Genomic DNA, 17,713 nt, shown 5'->3' on the forward strand with positions numbered 1-17,713 from the left:
TGGCCCAGACTGTTAGCTACTCTTCAGGTACCCGTTCAGCCGTTCCCGGCAGTCACACCGTGGCCACAGCCACGCATCATTTTTCTTGGGGGTTCCCGAGCAGAAATGGGGGTCCACCTCTCTTTTTTCTCGAATAGTTACCGCTCTTTCTCGGAACAAACCGGCGACCGATTTGACTCTCGGTGTTCCCATAAATTATCCAGTAAGCCCCTAAGGCACCCTGAGGCCCCATCCAAGTCTCACCACAAATCCGAGAAACCTCCTGACGGTGGTGGCGGTGGACGATTCGGACCCACTCGCTCGGCATCCGGCATCACCTGCCTCGGGGTCCAGCTCCGGCTTGGCCCGGCGCTTGTGTGGCCGTTTCTCGGCTCCTTTTTTAGCTGCGGCTTCGTGTGAGTTGCATTGTGCGACATAATTTCCAGAGCCGCAGTCCGAGTGGCTATTAATTCCGGAGTTTGCGACCTTTTCACTTTTTCACCACACCGCTGCCCGAGCCGTCCGTCCTCCCGAACACTCTCTCGAGTTTGTGCAGACAAACCTCATCTTGCCCCTGAGCAGCAGCACCCGGCTTGTTTCCGCAACCGTGCTCGGAGATGTTCCCGTTCCATACATAACACAGTAGCAGCCGTGGGATGAGCCATCAGCAAGTCAGGCCATCTCCTGACTCCAGCAGGGCACCTGGGTAGCACCGTTCCCGTGTCCGTTATATCCGGGGATAGGACGTGTGCGTTCGGAGCGGCATTAACTCGCTCATATATGGAAGTCCCTTTGCCTGTACTACATACTACCTACGCACTTCCTCCCGTCCGTCAAGCTTTTTCACGCGGATTCATAATTCCCGTCGTAGCGGCACTTAACGGCGACGGCACAGCGAGCGAGCCCCCAGGCACCCCACGCAGTGGACGCGCGGATCAGCACGATGGATACGGATATCCGGACGGCTGTGGTTACACGATATCACCAACTGACCAAAACACATGTGTCCATTTCCAAAGGGGAGTGTACTGCCGTGACCGGCATCCGCAAGGGGTCAAAAAATGTGTACAATCTCGAAATAGGAGACATGTATGTACATGTATTTACAAACTGGTAAAAGAACAAACGAAGAAAAGAACAGAACCAGGGCCAGTTGGCCACAACGACAGTTGCCGTAAAGCTGGGTATTACCACTCTCCCTCTCCACAGCTGGGTATCCAACGCGCCCCCTTGACCACCTATACACAACACCCACACTCCCCCTTTCAGCACCCCCAACCACCTACAACCCCCCAACCCCCTAACTAATACCTCAACACAACCCCCCTCGTCCGCCTCACGCACACACTATGCAACCAATCCCTCCCCCCCATACCCCTACCCCTACCACTACCACTGCCACTCACACCTGCACTCCACATCCCCCCAGACGCCACCACCACCACCACCCTAGCAAATGGATCCTCCCCCCGCTCAATCGCCGCAATCCGCGCCAGGATCTCCTGCATCTCCATCATCTCCTGCATCGCCTTCCTCCGCCGCGCGCGCGCCGCGGCGGCGAAGCTGTCTTCGCTGTCTACGAGGGAGGCGGAGGGAGGGGTGGTGGTGGTGAGGTTGTACCATAGGCCGGAAGCAGCAGCGGCGAGGGGTGTTGGGAGCGCTGCCCAGAGTTGTTGTTGTTGGGGCTGTTTGTGAGTGACGCGGCTGTTGTTGGGGGTGGTGGGTGTGCAGACGCTGTGGAGCCAGTCGTGGGTTGTGGTGAGTTGAGCCGCGGATGTTCTTTGTTGCTGCCGAGTCCACATCTCCGCGCGCCGCTGGATGGGCGCGGGGTGGGTGGGTGGCGCTACGTGCCGGCGGTGGTGCTTCCTGCTTTCGGTGTGTTCTGTCCAGGGCAGGGAGGCTGCTGCGGGCCACAGGTGGACGGCGGAGGTGGGATGGCTGGTGGTGCTGCTGGGACGGCGAGCGGCCCAGAGCCGTTTGCTCACGCGGTGGGTGGTGGCCGAGGCCGAGGTCGGGGCCGGGATGCATACGCTGTGCAACCAATCTCGCTTTGCCGTTCGTGGGGGGGATACAGTGTTCTTGTCCCATGTTCCCGCTCCACGGGGTACCTTGGCGGCTTGCGTGAAGGGTTCTTGTCGCCGGCGGTTCCTCTTGCTTTGACCGGGGTGGATGGCCTCCTCTTCGGCAAACGATTTTAATGATTGATGGCCAACCGTAGGGACCCAGAGACCGGCCCGTGAAAGAGCGCGACTGTTGGAACGACGGGAAGAAGCCCAGAGTTGTTTGGTCACGGCGCGGGTGGTCCGGGCCGGTGCGCACACGCTGTGCAACCAATCTTGCTGTGTCGCAGATTGAGGAGACACGGCGCTCTCATTCCACATCTCCGTTCCCTGCGGCACCGCCGTGGCCAACGTGAGGGTTTCTTGTCGACGATTCCTCCTGCTTTGAACGTCATGGTTGGCGTCCTCCTCCGAGGATGGCTCAGACGATTGATCGTTAGCCGTGGGCGTCCAGAGGCCGCTTGCGGGGAGAGAACGGCCGTTGGAACGAAGCGAAGAGGTCCAGAGTTGCTTGCCCTTCGACCTCGGCGCGCACACACTATGCAACCAGTCCCTCTCCTGTGCCTGAACCACAACCACCTTCTCGCCCACCCACGGCTTCATCCCCGAGAAGTGGACGAAGGGGTTCTCGCCCCTCTCTATCGCAGCCATTTGCTCCAGGATCTCCTGTTCCTCCTGCTTCTTCTGCAACATCCCTCGCCGGGATGCCCGTTGCAAAGCGGCAAAGTTGTCTTCTTCCACCGAGGGGCTGGCCGAGGAGCCACGCTTGACAGCCGCTGACCACATGCCGGTTGTTGAAACCGCAGGTCGGGAATCGGAAGTCCACAAGTAGCTGGCAGTCTTGCCCTGACCAACGGCCGAAGCACGCGGCGCGGACTTGCTCTTCACCTCAGACCTCAACACCTCAACCGAAGCAGCAACAACAGGCGGTGCCGGCACAGGCTGGGGCTGCTGAACCGGCGCCGGCGCAAAGACCAACGACTGCCGAATGCGCAAGCTCAGCCTCCTCTGCAAGTCCTGCACGGTATCAAAGCCCGTCATCTCCTCCTCGACCGGCACCACCGGTTCCGCAACGGCAGCCATGCTGGTTCGGCGGCGGTATTCCGCCTGCGCGGTGCGCTCCGCAAACATGCGTTCCTGCTCAAGCGCCTCGATCTGCGCTTGGATGGCGCTGTTGTGGTAGATTGTTGGCTGTAGCATCGTCAGGGCCGGCGATGGCGCGTTGTCCGAGGAGTGCACCTCGTTCTTTCGCTGGGCCTGGCTGCGGCTTCGTGAGTTGGAAGGCGACTGGTGCAGTTCTTTGGGTGCGTAGCCCGGAAGGGCTGGGTGGATGGCCTGTTCAGGGCGGGTGATGGTCAGAGAGCCGAAGAAGACCGGGTGGCGGATCGCGGGGTTGAAAGCAAGGGAAATAGCCTTTTGAAGCGCAGCCTCCCACTCGGCTGGTGTGGTGGTGGTACGATTGAGTTTGCGGCGTGGGTAGCTAGCTGCGATGGCTTCGCTCAGAGCGGCCTTCCAGTCCTCGGGGGTAGTCCGAGGTCGTTGAAGCCTGCTCCCGCCCCGTGTTGGCCTTACTCCCAAGATCCAGTTCCGCTCGCTCTTCCTTCCGGCATCACCAGAGACCCAGAGATTTGTCGACGCCAGCCGCTCCAGGGGCTTCTGCTCAACCAGGCGTGGCTTCCGGCTGATGTACATGGCAGCCGGCGCCTCGGACGTGCCACGGCCATCAGATCGGCGAGCCTTAAATACGAATAAGCCTCCGGATGCAGAAAACTTATCCGCTTGGCTGGGCGGGCGCCACAAGCCGGGTAATCCTTGCTTTTGAACAAACGCAGGCTTTTGGACCTCGGATGTGCTACATGCCATCCGAGACATCTCGGGTTCTGGTGTCTCCTGGGGAGCAGGGGCCGCGCGGCTGTTCAGAGAGGCCTTGGGGTTGGCAGGAAGACCAATTCTGATAGCTTGCTTGGGTGCGGTCTTGGCCTCGAGGGCGTCTTCGAGCATGAGCAGAGCCGAGCTCTCCAGCGTGGCCGAGTCGCGTTGCTGCTCAACAAACACCTCCAGGGGTTCAGCTAGGCCGATGACGATCGACTGGCCTTCCTCATCCGAAGAAAGTTCGTCAATATAATCGTCCACGACGGACTCATGCGGGGGCGGCAGCAAGCTGTTCCTCGACGGCACCTCATCAGTCTTCAAGAGGCTGGCAATCTCCCAGAGCGTTGTCTCGTCAAACCCATCGTCGCTATCCTCCCCCTCGTCAGAGTCCATCCCCATGATCTCGTCCTCCTCGTCGTAGTCGTCAAAGAACGAGGAAGAGTACTCGGCGGACTCTGGCTGCCTTGCGCGGCCTGCCATGCCGATCGACGGAGTACCCGACGACATCGTGCCGGGCATGGCCATGAACATGCTCGGGCGCGGTTGGACGCTCGCCGTGTCGGACTTCTCGCCCCACGGAAACTGGAAAATGCCCAGAGTCCCGCGCTTGTCCGGAAGAGGCTGTGGGCTCTCGAGGATATCTGGGAGCAGCGTCACGCGCTTGTTACGGCGGGGCGGCCGTTGGGTTACCGGCCGTGGGGGCTTTTGCGAGGCGGGCTCTGACTTGGAGGGCACGCGCACCAGTGGCTCAGCGGGAGGCGCTGCTGAAGCCCAGAGAGGACGCCAGAGGCCCGAGGTTGCCCGGTTTGCGGTGTTGTATGGCTTGCGCCAGAGCTGAGTGCTTTCGATACGCAGCGGCGCCCACTCCTTTCTCTGTGCTGGGCGGACCGACAGAGCCGGAAGCGGAGCTTCAATTCCCGTGTCAGGCTTCGAAGTAAACGCCCAAAGGAAGCTCGTCTGAGCGACCTCCTCTGGTGCCGGCGTCCAGAGCGAGGCCAACTCCTGGCGCGCTTCTGACGGCATCTCAATGATAACCTCCTCATCAAAGCTCGGAAGAGGCGGAACCTCGGAGTCGTTAGAGTCCGGGGGAGTAGGGCTAGCAAGTTGAGCTTTCGACAGTTGCATAAAATTGACGTTGCTGGTTCGGAGAAGTCGAGCGTCCATGTAGTCCATCTGCGCTTCCGTCAACCGCTTCTGCCACTTGCTCAGCTGCGGGCTCACCGAGTTTCGTACTGGCGGCTCGGGAACACTGGGTTTGAGGTTGTTTTGCATGTGAGCAAGACGCGAGGCTCTGCGTTCCGCCCCGATGCTCTTTCGCGTCACCTCGCGAGCCATGTTGATAGTGCTAGCCACAGAGGCGTGGCGCGAGTTACGGCCTGCCGGCGAGAGAGTCTGCATGCTGGATAGAGAATCACGGCCAATGTCATGCTTGATCTCCTCCCAGTGCTCCTCCTGTTGGCCCATCTCCCGTTCGAGATCCTCGAGAAGCGCTATCCGCCGCGACGCACTCTCCGGAGTGGCCTGTTCGAGTTCGTCGAGCTTCCTCAATTGCGCCTGGATTTGCTGGATGGCTTGCCCAGGGGACTCGAGCGGGGAAGGCTCAACTTGAATGGCAAGGATCTTCTTGGTTGAAAGAGTATGCAGCGGCAGAGGCGCCGGAGGGGGCATCTTCCTAGCCCTCACCTTCTTCTCTCTGTCTGAGAAGGTCGGGCACACATCGCCTACACGTCGGTGCCAAGTAGGCAGCTCCGGGCTTGCCACGGTTTCAGCTTCGGTAACCATCGGGCCCTGGCGATCGGGCTGTTGGAGACTGGAGGTATCGAGCATAATCGGCAATGTCTCCCGGCTGCGGGTGTCAGCGAACGAAAGCTCCGATCCTCTCATGTTTTGACGGCCAGGCATCCGGACTGACGACGGCAGGCCAAGCCGTTGCATGACGGGAATACCAACGGCAACCTCCGGAGTGTTCATGGAGCTCCAGTTCGTCCCGTCGTCTTCAGAACGGTCGTATGTTGTCTCTGTCCAGGCAGACGCGCGGACCGGAACTTCAGGGATAACCGGGGATGACCCACGCTTCACACCGGCTTCCTTCGCGCGCGCGCGGTTGTTCAGGTTACCGGCGTCCCCGTCACCAAAAGCGCGGAGCCAAGAACTTCCGGCTTCGCCGACGGTATTCATCGCCTTTCCGGCCTTGCGTGGGATCTCGTCAACTTCCAAAATACTTTCAGTACGAGTGGACGCCTGCGTCGTCCGATTAGAACGCTGGCGGTCATAGGGCTCACTCGGCGACGAGTCGACATCCCAATATGATACAGGAATGGGCGGAACGTCGGGGAGAGATGATCGGCGCTTGACTGCGTTTGAGCTCGGTGGGTTTGGGAACATAAGCGTGACCCTTTCTTGGAAGGTCATGCTCTTGGTGTTGTTGGGGTGCGGCCTGGCGCCCACCGTCGCGCTCCTCGGTAGAACGGGGAGAGGCGGGAGCGTCGTGGGGCTACCGGGTGAAGGAGCAAGAAGAGACTTCCTCGCCATTAGAGACCCACCAGACTTGGTTCGACGGTGGTTAAGCGCCGGGCTAGATTGCGCTGACGAGTCTGACGGCTTCCGCGGGATTGGACGCGGGCGGTTGACGACGGACCGCGGAGTTCCAGGAGTCTCGGCGATGGGGGCTTGCTTTACGGGGTGACCTGCAGTTTTGATGATTGCCTCAACCATAGCCGGGTTATTGTATTCGATGTTGTTGACAAATAGGATGGTTCGGTGCTGCGATCCTGGCTCTTCGGCGACTGCAAGACCCCGTGCCCTTGGGTTCGATGGAAGGCCAATAGTTGGGCGCCTCTGGAGAGGAGTCTTGGTCGGCTCAGCAGGCGGCGTTGTCGGCGACGGGGGCAGCATCCTCGAAGGGCGAATATTCGGCTTTGGGAGAGATTGCTGTCTTGTCAACGAGAGGTTTTGCGCGGACTGAGACTCGGCCTCGGGGGATTCCATGGCCCGCACGGGTGATGCTTGCCGTGGCTGTACGGACTCCTCCTGTAGCGATGGTCGAGGTGACCTCCGACGAGTTTCCTCTCCGCCTGGAGACAGCTGGGCGGACGAGGTTACCGCGACGGCCGCATCCTCTGGCTGGAGAGCGCCAGGGAAAATGCTTTCCCGAATAGAGGCAGAAGCAACTTCTTTCCTCTTCAGGCTAACCCCGCGCTTCAACGCTTCCTCCGGAGCCAAATCCATCGACGGCCATGCAGGGCGCATGGCCGTCGCGTTTTCCTCCTCGTGCATCCTGGCTCTTCTCTCCCTATCCGCCACCGCAGCCTCCTTGAGATCCACCACGGCAATTTTGCTCCAGGGATTCTGACCGTTATTTTGTTGGACGATCGGGTGGCTGATGGTCATCTTGCCTTTCGTAGGGTGGAACAACGTCCTGTGAGCAACGCTGGCCGGGAGGGGTGGTTCAATACCAAAATCGAACCCAACACTCGTTTCATCCTTGACTCTCGGCGCATCTCTCGGGTTGACGAATGTTCTGGAGGACCGGATGGCCGCTTCTTTAAGGTCCTCAAAGCGGGTCGGAGGATAATCCGTGCTGGAGGTCGAGATATCACGGCTGATGTTAATACGTCGTGGTGACGGCGCTTCTGGCGGCCGAGAGCCTGTTCCTCGGGAGGTGAGTAAAGTTTCAGCACCGCTTGCCACGAAAGCTGCGATTGTGTTAGCTTGAGCCAGGGAGATAAGGAGAACAAAACAGGTAATATACCGATCACAACCAGCAAGCCACCGGCGGGCAGGGCCGTCCTAGTGGCCAGGGCTAGAGTCTGAAAGCCGAGAAGCATCGGCACACTCGTCTATCGCCTTGTTAGTGCCGGCATGAAGAACAGAACGTCACACAACGTACCCCTGTCCAGAACACCAAACCCAGCAGCACAGTCATCAACGCTCTGGCGCGATCAGCATCAACTCCCTTGCCATCGCGGTTTTCCTTCGCCGCGCCTCCTGCCGAATAGGCCCTGATGATGAGAAGAAAAACGATGACTCCATCCAAAGCCGCAACCAGGATCCCGACCGGAAGCGCAGATGTGGTGGCGACGCAGAAGTCGTCAGTCTGTGGCCGGGTGAACCCAATAAAGATAGCTCCGGCCAGGAACCTAACCAGGACTAGGATCTGGGGGATCAACTGCGCCAGCGAGAGCTTCGTGCCGTTGTTGTTATTCAGAGCCCATAGGAGGAACTGCTCGATCGAGAAGCGCGCAAACTGATCGAAGGTGGTAGAGAATATGATGCCGATTTGACAGGGCATCGACGACGTCGAGATGTCGAGAAGGATTGTTATAAAATCGATCTGGGCCCACAGGCCCGCACTGAGAAGAAAAAGAACGAGGACCAGCCTCTGGCTGTCCCGAAATACGGCGGAGAGGCCATGCCCCTTAACGTAGAGAACGAGAGCCGCGGACGCCGCGTTCAACACGATACCGCTACACCAACACGTTAGTCAAAGCCGATGGCCTCAACGCAAGCCTCATTGGGTTTATCCTGTACGGGTTGGGAAAGCACTGACAAGAAGAAAGCGGCGACGAGGGCCTGCGTCGCACCCTCGACCGCCATATTGGCGCCGGCTTAGAAGAAGAACAAGTGAGAAGAGAAGGGAAACCAGCCCAGTCAATGGGGCGAATTAAAGAAAAGAAATATCCTCAATAGAATGAACGTATCATAGTGGAAGGTCCCCGGAGGTCACGCCGTGATGTTGTGATCAGACGGCCATCCCATAAACGACACCAAACAAAAGATGGCGAAGGAGAGAATCCTGAGATTGGGGTTGACACGGACACAACGAACCCACAACGAACCAAGACGAGGCAGTTCGCTGTGGATCGAGGCAGAAAGGGTGAAGCGGTGGCGCCAAGGAGAAGCCGGTTGGGTAGCAAAGAAGGGAGGCGAGTATCGCAACACAGGGTCACCCCCGAGAGTCGAGCTCCATCCTGGTGGTCGTCTGCTTCACGAGGCTTAGGTCCAGACAGGACAAGCGGTCGATCACTCAAACAAGCACCCTGCTCCCGCCGTTCATGCAAAGAAGAGACAGAGGCCGAGATTGGACGACAAGCAAGGCTGACAAGGCCATTGCTCGGCGGTTGCATCCAGACCCTAGCTCATGGTGTTTCACTTGAAACCTCAGGTGTTACATCTCGCACGGACTACCGCGCAGAACTTTCCCAGCGTGTGGGCAGCCGCCGTCGTCAAGAGTCAATCGGGCCTCGTTTAAAGGTCCGCTTCACTCCATGCCTCATGGTTGTAGTGCCGAGTGATTGATGGTTCGTCTGTATTGTGTATGGACACAAAAGGGAGGCGAGTGCGACCATCTCCAAGTTGCACTGTCACGCCTTGCCCGGTGTTGAAACAGCTAGTCGGCCCAACTAAGTTTAGAGCCTACAACTGTAGCAGTGATGCAGCAGCGCATCTGTATCCGCAAATCCCTCTCTGCCGGTTTTATGGTTTTATGAAGCATCGATGGGCGGCCACGGCCGGGCGGGAAGTGAGATAACGACCCTTGCCTACAGCGTTCTTGGTAGCAAACATGGCATAGAAAAATAGGTGTGGGTCAATATGAAAATTCAAGATGACCGTGACAGCATGAAACTGGAGGCAGCTGATGGATTGATTCGGTTGAGTCTGTGGGGAGGAAGTTCAGTTCCATGTCGATGGTGTGAGCCAAGTTGCAACTTCCCTCCCATAGCACAACAAAGTTGCACTTTCGTCCAGTGGTGGCCCGTGCGTCGCCCCTTTCGTGAGCAAAATTTACACCATTTTCCCCATTTCGAAACACTTTCCCCCCTGCCAAGAACCCGCCAACCTCGATCATGAACAGCTCAAAATTCATTCAGTTCTGCATGTCATATTAACTACGCGTCTACCTAATACTTTTCTGTTTCCTTATAAAGACAGAAAATAGCTGCTGCTCATCAGTTTACCCGCTCTCGCCTAGGAGCGACTCCGGCAGGTGTAAAACAAGACTTGAAGCGTCTCGCCTCGTCTCGATCGCCAACAGCCGCGAGCGGATGTGGCCGGGCAGTTCGGTCGTCTTAACTCAATTAAACCCCAGCATTCAGCCGTCCATGCAAGATATTCTTATACATCGAATCCGAATTAACCTTTTCCGTACTTGAAGCCGCCTTGAGGTCGAGGTGCTATATAAGAGGTGTGTGACCAGGTTCCTCGCCCTGCCAAGCCCCCGACTTGCCGTCCCGGTCAGTGCTCGCTCTGTGCGTACATGCAAAGTAGGGCGGACTCCTTTATAAGAAAGAATACCAGATGTTACTTTCGCCTTCGGGCAACAGCGTTGATTTTCCAGATCGGTAGAGCGCAGCGTTTTCTAGCGAGAGACCCCCGTTCAACAGCGCTAAACTTTTTTTCGTTTTTTTTTTTTTCCTTTTTTCAACTGTACATCTTTTGTACTACATACATCCACGGTGAATCCGGAATCGTTTGCTTGACTTACAATACAAAACCATTCAATGCACCATCTAAATTCTCTGTTTCGCTGCCATTCTTACCGCCGTTTTCTGTCAATACAAACAAAACGGCAGAGGTGAAAGCCAACCCAATCTGGAGCCGACCGGCATCGAGCGGTCGTCCGAAGGGCGTGGTGGGTCGAGGACGTAACTACACTAGTAACTACCTACCTAATATGGCCGTATCCGTATAGCTGTGCGTTGGAGTCGAAGACCGGACATTCGGCGTGCCGAGCGGGGTATTCCCGTAAGACGGGTGTCGTCGGCATCGGCCGCCGCCAATCCGGTCCGCCTACATCCCGGATGTGGTATCTGTGTGACTCTTTGATCCTGACTCACCAATCTCTCCTTATAAGTTTGTTAGGTAGTCAACCAATTCCCTAGTTGGAAAAACCATCAACCTACTTCCGTATCTCTCGGTAGTCAGCCCCTGAACCACGCCCAAGCAGCCCTTCACGATGCCTCTCCGCGAGCTCCAGTATCCGACCGAGCCTTACAGCAAAGTCAACCGACTCAAGGATCGGGGTGAGCTCCGGCGCTCTTATAAACTCTGTAAAAAGAATCCAGGTCTAACCAACTCCCAGCGGACTATGCTCTCGAGACTATCCATCAAATCGTCAACTCGTGTCCCATGCTTCATGTCTCTTTCCAACCAGCCAACAGCCCCTTTCCGGCAGTTCTGCCCATGATCGGCCAGATGGGCTCGTTTTCGAGGCCCAGCGCTGGCCTGGGTGATGTGCTAGATTTGTATCTCCACGGGTTAGTGATGCTTCGGCCGAGTTGGTGGTCATAGGGGCTGTCGCCCATCAGCCGCTATCTCATCTCTTTCCACAGCCATTTACCATTATTCCCTCGTCGCCACTAACACTGATAACCACAAAGCTACGTCTCCTCCCGCATCATAAACACCGCCCGCTCCGCCGATTCCCAAGAGGAGGGCGTGCCCATGACCATCGCTGCCTCCCACCTCGACGGCCTCGTCCTCTCGCTCACCCCCAACAGCCGTAAGCACCAACAACACCAACTCACCATCCACCCACCACCTCACCAAACAACCCCCAAACAAACAGCTCTTCAGCTAACCCCCCCCCAACCAGACAGCTACAACTACCGCAGCGCGATCCTCTTCGGGCACGCGACCCTCGTCACCGACCCCGCCGAGAAACTCTACGCCATGGAACTCATCACCAACAGCGTCGTGCCCGGCCGATGGACGCACACGCGCGTCCCGCCCAACGCCGCCGAGATGCAGAGCACCAGCGTGCTGCGGGTGCGCGTCAGCACGGGCAGCGCCAAGATCCGCACGGGCGAGCCGCATGACGAGAGGGGGGATATGGAGGATGGGGAATTGTTGGGGAGGGTGTGGACCGGGGTGGTGCCGGTGTATATGGTGAGGGGGGAGCCGGTTGCTGGGGGGTATAATAGGGTGGGGGAGGTGCCGGGGTATTTGGAGGAGTGGAGGGGGGAGGTGAATAGGGAGGGGGAGGTGTATGCGAGGGAGGCGGTGGGGAGGGAGGTGGTGGCGAAGAGGGGGGGTGAGTGAGTTGGGGGGGATTGGGGAGTGGAATGGGGGGAGAAGCAGGTTAGGAAACTGGTATTGCATATTTCCAAATCAAGGACAAGAAAATCTAGTGTCCAGAACAAATATGTACAATTCACCTCCACTTAATTCATCACCCATCCAAGTGTTTTGTTTCCGTCAACATCCACCCACAAGCCCCATCCAGCCAAGACCCGCCCTCGATAGATAACCAGACACCTCGCAATGGAAGATCACCACGCCTCCCACACCGCCGGCGGAATCACCGTCCTCATAACGGTCCAATGCCCCGCAGCACTAACCTCATGCCACTTCGCCAGACTCTCCGTCTCATTCTTCCTCAGCAGACCCTTGGCCTCCTCACCCGTCACCAAGAAATCCGTCTCCTTCACCTCATGCTGCGGCAGCAAGAAGGCGCGGCGCGAGGGGCTGTTGAGCATGTCGCGCTCGCTGGGGGTGCGGAAGGCGATCGCGCTGTCGGCCTGCTTGGTGCAGAAGATGACCATGTTGGTGAAGTCGCGGCCGGACTGGGCAAAGTCGTCGTCGTCGCGCGGGTGCTCGCGGAAGATGCGGCAGCTGGGGAAGACGGCGTTGATGGTGTTGACGACGATGCGTGGAGGGGGGAGGGCGAAGTCGCCGGCGTAGTTCTGTTGTGTGTGTTAGTTGGGTTGCTAGGGGAGTTGGGGGAGGGGGGGGGATGAGGGGAGCGTACGATGGCAACCACGCCGTTCGGCTTGAGCAGCGTGTGGAGGTTCTGCAGGAACTCAAGGGTGAAGAGCGCGATGGGCTCGGCGCCACCAGTAAAGACATCGTGGATGATGTAGTCGTAGCGGGCTTCGCTCTCGTCCGCGGCCACCCGCGAGGTGTAGGTCACTGCGTCTTCGATGACGGCGGTGTGGTTGCTAGGGAGTTGGAAGTACTGGGCGGCAAACTTGTGAACCATCGGGTCAAGTTCAACCACAGTGGTGTCGATGCCGTGGGCCACAAGGGCGGCCGGCGTGGTGCCAATACCAAGACCACTGCAGACGGATTAGCATACGCACATAGGGGTACCATTCAGGCAACTTACATTACAAGGGCGTTGGCCTCGCTGTCAATAATAGGCTCCGGGGTCTTGACCAGCCTGACGGCCTCAAGCATGGCAAACACGCCATAGATCGGCTCAGCCACCTGGTTCCCCTTAAACTGACCCTGCCCCAGGAACTTAACCCACTCACCACCCAGCAAGCTGTGGTCGCACCTCAAGACGCGATATCCCTCCTTGGGACTATCAATGACCGAGATATAACCCGTGTTGGACTCGGCCCGGTCCAGAACCACATATCCCACATCCGCAAGGCCACTGTTCAGCCTAGCAAGAGCCATCGGCGTCGGGACATTCGTGTTCAGAACCGCCGTGTGCAGCAGCGCCGGCACAGCCAGAAGCAACAACTTGGACGGCGCAACTAACGCGTACGCCGCTCCCAGAATCAGCTCCATCCCAAGTCTAGTATTCAGCACCGACTTGCCAACCAGCCCCTCCACCAACCCACCCAGCACCGTCTCGGCGCCCTTAAAAAACCCATACGCCCCCAACCCAGGCGCAGCATCAGCCACCCACCCCGGCAGCACCGACAAATCGGCCCCATCCAGATACGTAGCCACGCACGCGGCCGACACGCCCACCAGCGGGAACAGCGTGACCGCCTCAGTGACCAGCGGGCCCCAGGCGGCCGTGAGGGTGCCGCTGGCCGGGGTGAGCAGGAACTGCACGGTAGGGATCCACAGGGCGATCACGGGGAGGAGGTACTCGGGCCGGACCGGCAGGGCGCGGTTCAGGAAGAGGTTGGACGACCAGCCGGTGAAGCAGGCGGCCATGAGCAGCTTGGCGTGCCATTGGGCGGACGGGATGGAGCCGTAGACCGGGGAGAGGGCCAGTTGGGAGACGGTCGAGTACACGGCGATGAGGGTGAGGAGCGTGGCTGTCTTGAGGTAGATGCGGGATTGCGTGGTGAGCCAGTTGGACCAGGTCTCGGTCTGGGCTTTGGCGGCCAGCGCGCGGAGCTCGGCTTCGAAGCTCTCGGGGGTGAAGGAGGATGAGGGGTCGATGGGGGGGATGGAGGTGTTGTTTTGGCCCTTTTGGGGGGCTTTGGAGGGGGTTGGTTGGGGGGCCATTGCGGCGGGAGAAGTAGGTTGGACTACTTGGATATGATCATTAGGTTGGTGAATGATTGAAGCTAGGCACTATCAGAAAATAATATGTACAAAGTTTCAAGACATCTCGGTTTCACGTTGCAATGTGGTCTCATCTCACGCGATTGGTTGACGTGGTTGAGTTGGTTTGAAGATGCGACACCAAGCCTGGAGCTTGGACGCCGTGACAGGGGTAGCTACCCCTGTATTCCACTGTTGTCGGTACGTATCCTTCCGTTGGTGGGGCAGAAACGGCTGCGCGGGTTGGCTCCCGGTTGCTCAGGCTGAGCCGGGGTGGAAGGTGTGAGCCGTGGGGGTTGCCGATGACGTTCCGCACACCGTCTCCCGAACTATTTTTCAGGGCAGTTCCTGACCTGAGCTTCGCGTTTTGTCCATCATTGAACTTCCATGCCCGTGTAATACCACGTTTCCACCCTCCGTCTCGTGTTGCAAATCGTTAAGGTTATCAATCGCATCAACCACAACCACAGGCACAACCACCATGTCTCTTCCCACCACCCTGGCCGAGCTGGCCGAGCTCGTCGACTTCAACCAGCAGAGCCTCTTCAGTATGTTGCATCGGAAATGGGCCTTTCTATCAAAGCCCGGGATAAACTAACCGCGCGCAACAGTCTCGGCTGCTGCTATTGCCTTCAACCCGACCTTCTGGAAGTAGGTTTTCCGAGCTGGAGACTGTTTTGTGAGCTTGTCGCTAACCATCATCTCTTGCAGCATCGTTGCCCGCAGAGGTCCGTCACAGTCCACACACCGACCCATCCCGTTCCTGTCCCCATTTCTAATATCCCAACAGAATACCGCACCAAGTTTCTTAGCCGCGCCCTCGGTGGCAACTACCGGGCATGCTACACTCTCGCCGTGAGCATCTTCTCGCTCGGCCTGTTCCGTGACTTTCTCTTCGAGCGTGCCCTGCGCGACCAGCCCTCGCATCCCGCCCTCGAAGGGCCCCTTGTGAACTACGCCGCCTATGCGTTGCTGGCCGTCGGAAACCTCTTCGTCGTCTCCTCTACGTGGCAGCTGGGCATCACAGGAACCTTCCTGGGCGACTACTGTGGCATCCTCATGGATGACATCGTAACGGGCTTTCCCTTCAATGTCACCAACGCCCCGATGTACTATGGAGCGACCATGAGCTTCTTGGGCACTGCCCTGCTCTACGGGAAGCCGGCCGGCATCCTCTTGACCCTGCACGTCCTGATCGTGTACCTGGTCGCCATCCAATTCGAGAACCCTTTTACTGCGGGCATCTACGCCAAGCGCGAGAAGGAGCGGGCCAAGGCCGCCGGGAAGCCGTACGAGGGCAAGAAGGAGCTCTAAACAAAGTCGCGATAGGGAAATCCGGACTTGACAAATGGGAGAAGGGCGGGCCGTGGTGGACATCCGAGGATACGCCAGCAGGGCACGCCGAGTGCTCCGATAACACCACGGCAGGCCGATCTTGGGCAAGCCGCGGCCCGCCCAGCCCAGCGAGCGAGATCTAGCGTGATGTACTAGAGCTTGGCAACGGCAACCGGTAAAGCGCTCCCCTTGACGGCAGTGGCTACGGTGCAGGAGGCACCCGGCAGCAGACCGGCCGCAGCAAGGGTTCGAGGCAGCTCCTCCAGTGCCGTCAGATCAACTAGCCTAGCACCAGGATTAGACAGATGGAAACAAATAGATGAGATGGATTTGGATCTTGTTCTATTCATTGATTCGAATCTTTGCCGAGAGAGCCCCTCCAAGATGACTGACAAGACACCACAATCGAAGTTGGGTAGGCCAGACTGGCTGTTAGCTTTTGGCACCAATGGCCATGACAGGTCTGGTCAGTATAGCCATGCGGCTCGTCCTAAATACTCGGCAACTACCTATACGCTACACCCAACTTGCGTCGTGTTTGGAATTATCGGGACCGACTTCACTCGCTACGCAAAACCTACCCGCGCCCGGCTTTCACATGTGTCGTCTGAGGGCGAAGCTGGATTGCTTGACTTGTCAGACCTGGTTCTACTAGTGTTTGACGCGGTACCAAGAACACCGGCACAGCGAACAGCGATTCAGCAACATTTTTGCTTCACCGAATGAACCACCTCGGCCCGCGTTCTTCCAGACCAAAAACAGCAGCAGCGGCCGTTTCTTCAAGGATAACTAACCAGTGAGTCACCTATCCACCCTCGGCTCTAGTCGCAACATACAGCGGTGCCCGTGGAAATGGACAGTTCGAGGGAACTGGCACTAACCGACCGCCGCGAACCCGGCAACCTCGCCGCGGCCACCTCGTCCCCGCCGCCCACCACCATGGGTTGTGTCAAACAACCAGTCAAATCCTAGCTTGAAGAGGGCGATGCACGTCATGCAATTCGCTGCCGCGGGGTAACTCTCCAGAATATCGCGAATGTTCTCCTTGATCCCGGGCTAGGTTGCTAGCATCCGAGGGTACATATCATCATCGCCAACGGTTGACAACACTCCCCCCAATCCTGCCCCGAGACAGAAAGTAACGTCTCAGCGCAAATGTAAATGCCCATGGCAACTCGCAACCAGACCTCATCACAGCCGTATCACCTCCCGCCCGCTTCCCCAACCTGCTCACCTCTCCCCCTCCGTCGGCGGCCGTCCGTCCATCGCGATCGTCAATCCCCGTCGCCAGCGCCCGGCAGCATCGCCTATCGTCGCCGTCCCCGTCCCCGTCGCCGGTGAGGCTTTGTCTTGTGTGCCGGCCCGGGGGGCGGTCCTACGATGATGGGGTATGTGGCTGCTAGCATGGCTAGGGGGGTTTTGGTTGCGGCGCCGCTTTGGCTTTTTGGCCGGAGGGTGATAAGCAACTGCCTCGACAGGCCGGTGCGCGTGGGTTGGAATAATGTGTGCTCCTTCTTGTGGCACCTGGAGTTCGGCTTGGGCGAACCGACTCCGGCGGTAAAGGGGTACCTACCCCCCACCGCGTCGACGAGGCCCTGCGTGCTCTCACCAGGGAGGAGCACCGCGTGTATATCCCTGAGGAGGGGTCAAGGTTGAGGATTGGGAGATGGGGGGTGGGTGAGGATGGAAGATGGTGAATTAGATAAAGGGATGGGGTGGGATTTGATACGGGGGAGGGGGGTGGGATGGAGGGAAGGGGGATAGAGATAAAGCTGGCTTTCAGCGGGCGGGGAGGGGGCTCGGGGAGAAGGATTGGTGGCATTGGACAGATGGTTCGACAAAGGATGTATGTGTGTAGCTCAGCACAGAAAGTAAACGATTTGTATCATCATCTGTAGTCATGTGTGGGCATAACTGCATGAGGGACCAAAGTGGCTAGCTACAAACATGCCTTGTTAACAAATTGACCACGGGTATGGTGTTTGTCAAGGCGCTTGAACAGTGATCAGCCCAGTGGATTACCTACGTGGTGATCGATTGTAAGAAGGCTGATATTTAACTAAGTAACGACTTAAGCTCATCAGTGGAGGACACAATGGCTTAAACCCTACTTCGTAGATAAAGCCCAGCATACATTGGCCTCTCCCGGGATTGAGACAATCACAACGAAGCCACAATAACCCAGTGCTAGCAAGTGGCTCTTTTCGTATTAGTCTTGGTGAAAACAGCTTGCTTAA

General features: G+C 58.0%; 4 protein-coding genes across 4 annotated transcripts; 2 read left to right on the forward strand and 2 right to left on the reverse strand.

Moving 5' to 3' along the window:
* Nucleotides 1-210: 210 nt before the first annotated feature.
* F5144DRAFT_596088 (uncharacterized protein) lies at nt 211-8,507 on the reverse strand (the record flags this gene model as incomplete). Its single annotated transcript, XM_066790756.1, has 13 exons — nt 211-472; nt 1,324-1,793; nt 1,827-2,110; nt 2,141-2,156; nt 2,193-2,318; nt 2,610-4,613; nt 4,878-7,290; nt 7,324-7,341; nt 7,378-7,394; nt 7,425-7,606; nt 7,663-7,750; nt 7,801-8,377; nt 8,461-8,507. 13 exons carry the CDS (start codon nt 8,505-8,507, stop codon nt 211-213), a joined length of 6,504 nt encoding a protein of 2,167 aa, XP_066638533.1.
* A 2,151-nt stretch (nt 8,508-10,658) lies between these two features.
* On the forward strand, nt 10,659-11,870 carry F5144DRAFT_519664 (uncharacterized protein; the record flags this gene model as incomplete). The annotated part of the gene is made up of 3 exons (XM_066786688.1): nt 10,659-10,933; nt 10,993-11,167; nt 11,291-11,870. Coding segments are annotated over exons 1-3 (822 nt in total), but the record flags the coding sequence as incomplete, so codon positions are not given.
* Nucleotides 11,871-11,956: 86 nt separating this feature from the next.
* Nucleotides 11,957-14,281, reverse strand: F5144DRAFT_519665 (S-adenosyl-L-methionine-dependent methyltransferase). Its single transcript, XM_066786689.1, has 3 exons — nt 13,018-14,281; nt 12,661-12,967; nt 11,957-12,595 (listed from the first exon to the last, which is right to left on the reverse strand). Exons 1-3 carry the CDS (start codon nt 14,100-14,102, stop codon nt 12,182-12,184), a joined length of 1,806 nt encoding a protein of 601 aa, XP_066638535.1. The 5' UTR covers nt 14,103-14,281; the 3' UTR covers nt 11,957-12,181.
* A 171-nt stretch (nt 14,282-14,452) lies between these two features.
* On the forward strand, nt 14,453-15,903 carry F5144DRAFT_585078 (phospholipid methyltransferase-domain-containing protein). The gene is made up of 4 exons (XM_066789672.1): nt 14,453-14,689; nt 14,753-14,792; nt 14,853-14,869; nt 14,932-15,903. Exons 1-4 carry the CDS (start codon nt 14,623-14,625, stop codon nt 15,453-15,455), a joined length of 648 nt encoding a protein of 215 aa, XP_066638536.1. The 5' UTR covers nt 14,453-14,622; the 3' UTR covers nt 15,456-15,903.
* The last annotated feature ends 1,810 nt before the right edge of the window (nt 15,904-17,713 follow it).

Source organism: Chaetomium tenue (genome assembly GCF_020726465.1).
Source record: "Chaetomium tenue strain MPI-SDFR-AT-0079 chromosome Unknown F5144scaffold_7, whole genome shotgun sequence".
Taxonomy (NCBI): Eukaryota; Fungi; Ascomycota; class Sordariomycetes; order Sordariales; family Chaetomiaceae; genus Chaetomium; species Chaetomium tenue.